This window comes from Trachymyrmex cornetzi, unplaced genomic scaffold, assembly GCF_001594075.2.
Source record: "Trachymyrmex cornetzi isolate Tcor2-1 unplaced genomic scaffold, Tcor1.1 scaffold44, whole genome shotgun sequence".
NCBI lineage: Eukaryota > Metazoa > Arthropoda > Insecta > Hymenoptera > Formicidae > Trachymyrmex > Trachymyrmex cornetzi.
The window spans coordinates 1,062,719-1,064,590 of record NW_017299179.1 but is presented as its reverse complement, the minus strand read 5'-3'; the positions used below and the strand labels follow the sequence as shown (position 1 = coordinate 1,064,590).

The 1,872-nt window shown below is 34.3% G+C and overlaps 2 protein-coding genes across 2 annotated transcripts in view; one reads left to right on the top strand and one right to left on the bottom strand.

Annotated features, from left to right (window-relative positions):
• Positions 1-1,872, bottom strand: part of LOC108764579 (mitochondrial import inner membrane translocase subunit TIM44) — a 76,625-nt gene that overhangs the window by 19,991 nt on the left and 54,762 nt on the right. The gene's annotated exons all lie outside the window — the stretch shown is intronic.
• LOC108764585 (serine/threonine-protein kinase RIO3) lies at positions 169-1,849 on the top strand. Its single transcript, XM_018512889.1, has 4 exons — positions 169-506; positions 775-959; positions 1,024-1,130; positions 1,266-1,849. Exons 1-4 carry the CDS (start codon positions 406-408, stop codon positions 1,539-1,541), a joined length of 669 nt encoding a protein of 222 aa, XP_018368391.1. The 5' UTR covers positions 169-405; the 3' UTR covers positions 1,542-1,849.

Here is a 1,872-nt window from a genome sequence, read left to right as displayed (position 1 = left end):
AATTCTTGGTAATTATATTCTCTTTTTCAAATTTCCATCAAATGGTAATTATCAAAACTTTTAATAATTACCATTTATTGGAAATTTAAGGAAGAGAAACGCAACACTGTTTTATCCACTCGATGTGTCTCCGGACGTGATGTAAGCAGTACTTCATCTACTCGATCTATTTACATCGTGGTCTTGGGCAGTCTCGGGGAGTCGGGGGGCTGAGGCAGAGACGTTCTAGACAACATTCTCGGATCGTGTAACAAGAAGAAGTGTTTTAAATAAGTGGGGATATCTTGAAACTCGTATTTATCTTAAATTTATCTCCTTCCATCTCGTATTTATCTCGTCTTCTGTTTGTGCGACATCGTGGTGTCGTATTCGTACAATTTCAGCTCATTCCGGTCAATTACAGTAATGGCAACTCCAAAAGTATGGGCTAAAATACAACCTCTGGAGAGTCCTGTTAATTTACTGGATATCACGACGGAACAATTGGCCGCGAGCATGCAAGAGAGGTAAATATTGCTTGCGACGAGTCCATTTACCTTTATCGAAGATACTTCGTATAAGTAGGTTTTACAAAATTTTCAACTTTTCATTAACAATTTATGCTAAACTTAAATATTATAATATATATTGTAAAAACTTGGTAACTTTCCTGTGAAATATGTACGTGAAACATGACTTTCATTTTATATCATAAAAATGAAACGTTTAACATTCCAAGTTGATGTCAAAGCACAAAACTGGAATGTTTATACAATGTAATTTTTGTATTGCAAGGGAACTGAAGAAATGTTTTAACGAGGATAATGTGAACGTAATGGATAAGACAATGGGAGAAACGTATGATGCAAGTGATACTGGCAACGATGAAGTCATAGCACATTTGTTACAAACTCAATTTAGTCGCGAGTACGACACAATGTTGAAGCGCACAGAAGAGAAGTTTAATCGCGACTCAAAAGGTGACAAGAAACATGTTAATTTCCTTATCTATGTTATTATTTCAAGTTATTCCCCTTATTTCAGTGAGCATCTCATTTAGCAATTATCGCAGCTCTTTGTACAATATCAAGGATGAAGATAATGCAGATTTTAACATAGACGACAGTAACAGGGATTTTGATCGATTTGTCGTAAGTTTGCTGTGCAATGTTATAAATATAATTCATAAGATATATACATGCAAATTAGATACTGCATAGATTAAGAATTTGTTTACATTAACAATGTATTAATATATAAAAAATGATAATACATTGTTGTTTCAGAGCATAGAAAAAGAGTATGCTTCGATACCACGCTGTGGTTACAAGAAGATGGGAAAAGATTCTAAGATTGTTACGAAACATGACATCTTAATGTCTTCCAGGATTAATGCTTGCCGATTATTACAGTTTCCACCGGGAATTCATACGGGAGACACGGGTGGTTTTGATGTTAAACTGAATAACAAAGTGTACAACTCCTTACTCACTCACAGTCGGGCGCAATACTCCAAGGAGAGGGCAAAAGTCTCGCCAAAATCGAAAACTCATTCGAAATAGAACTCAACACCTGACAGTTTTCTTCCTAAAGCAGTACTCTGTACTTTGTTAATGCGCGATATATATCTCCCTTGGTATCTTGTTTCACTAAAATCACAGTAATAAATCAATTTAAATTATCATTTGAAAATTATTTCGTATAATCATGTAATATCAATTTCCTGCTTTAGTAATAGGAAACATTTATCAATGACTCATAATCGCTAACAATGTACAGAATACCTGTGTTCATAATCTGCAATTGTTATATTTATGCCCACTTACTGTAAATACGTCAGGATAATTGCACAACATGACGAAATGATGAGTTTGTACATAATTCAGTTAAATG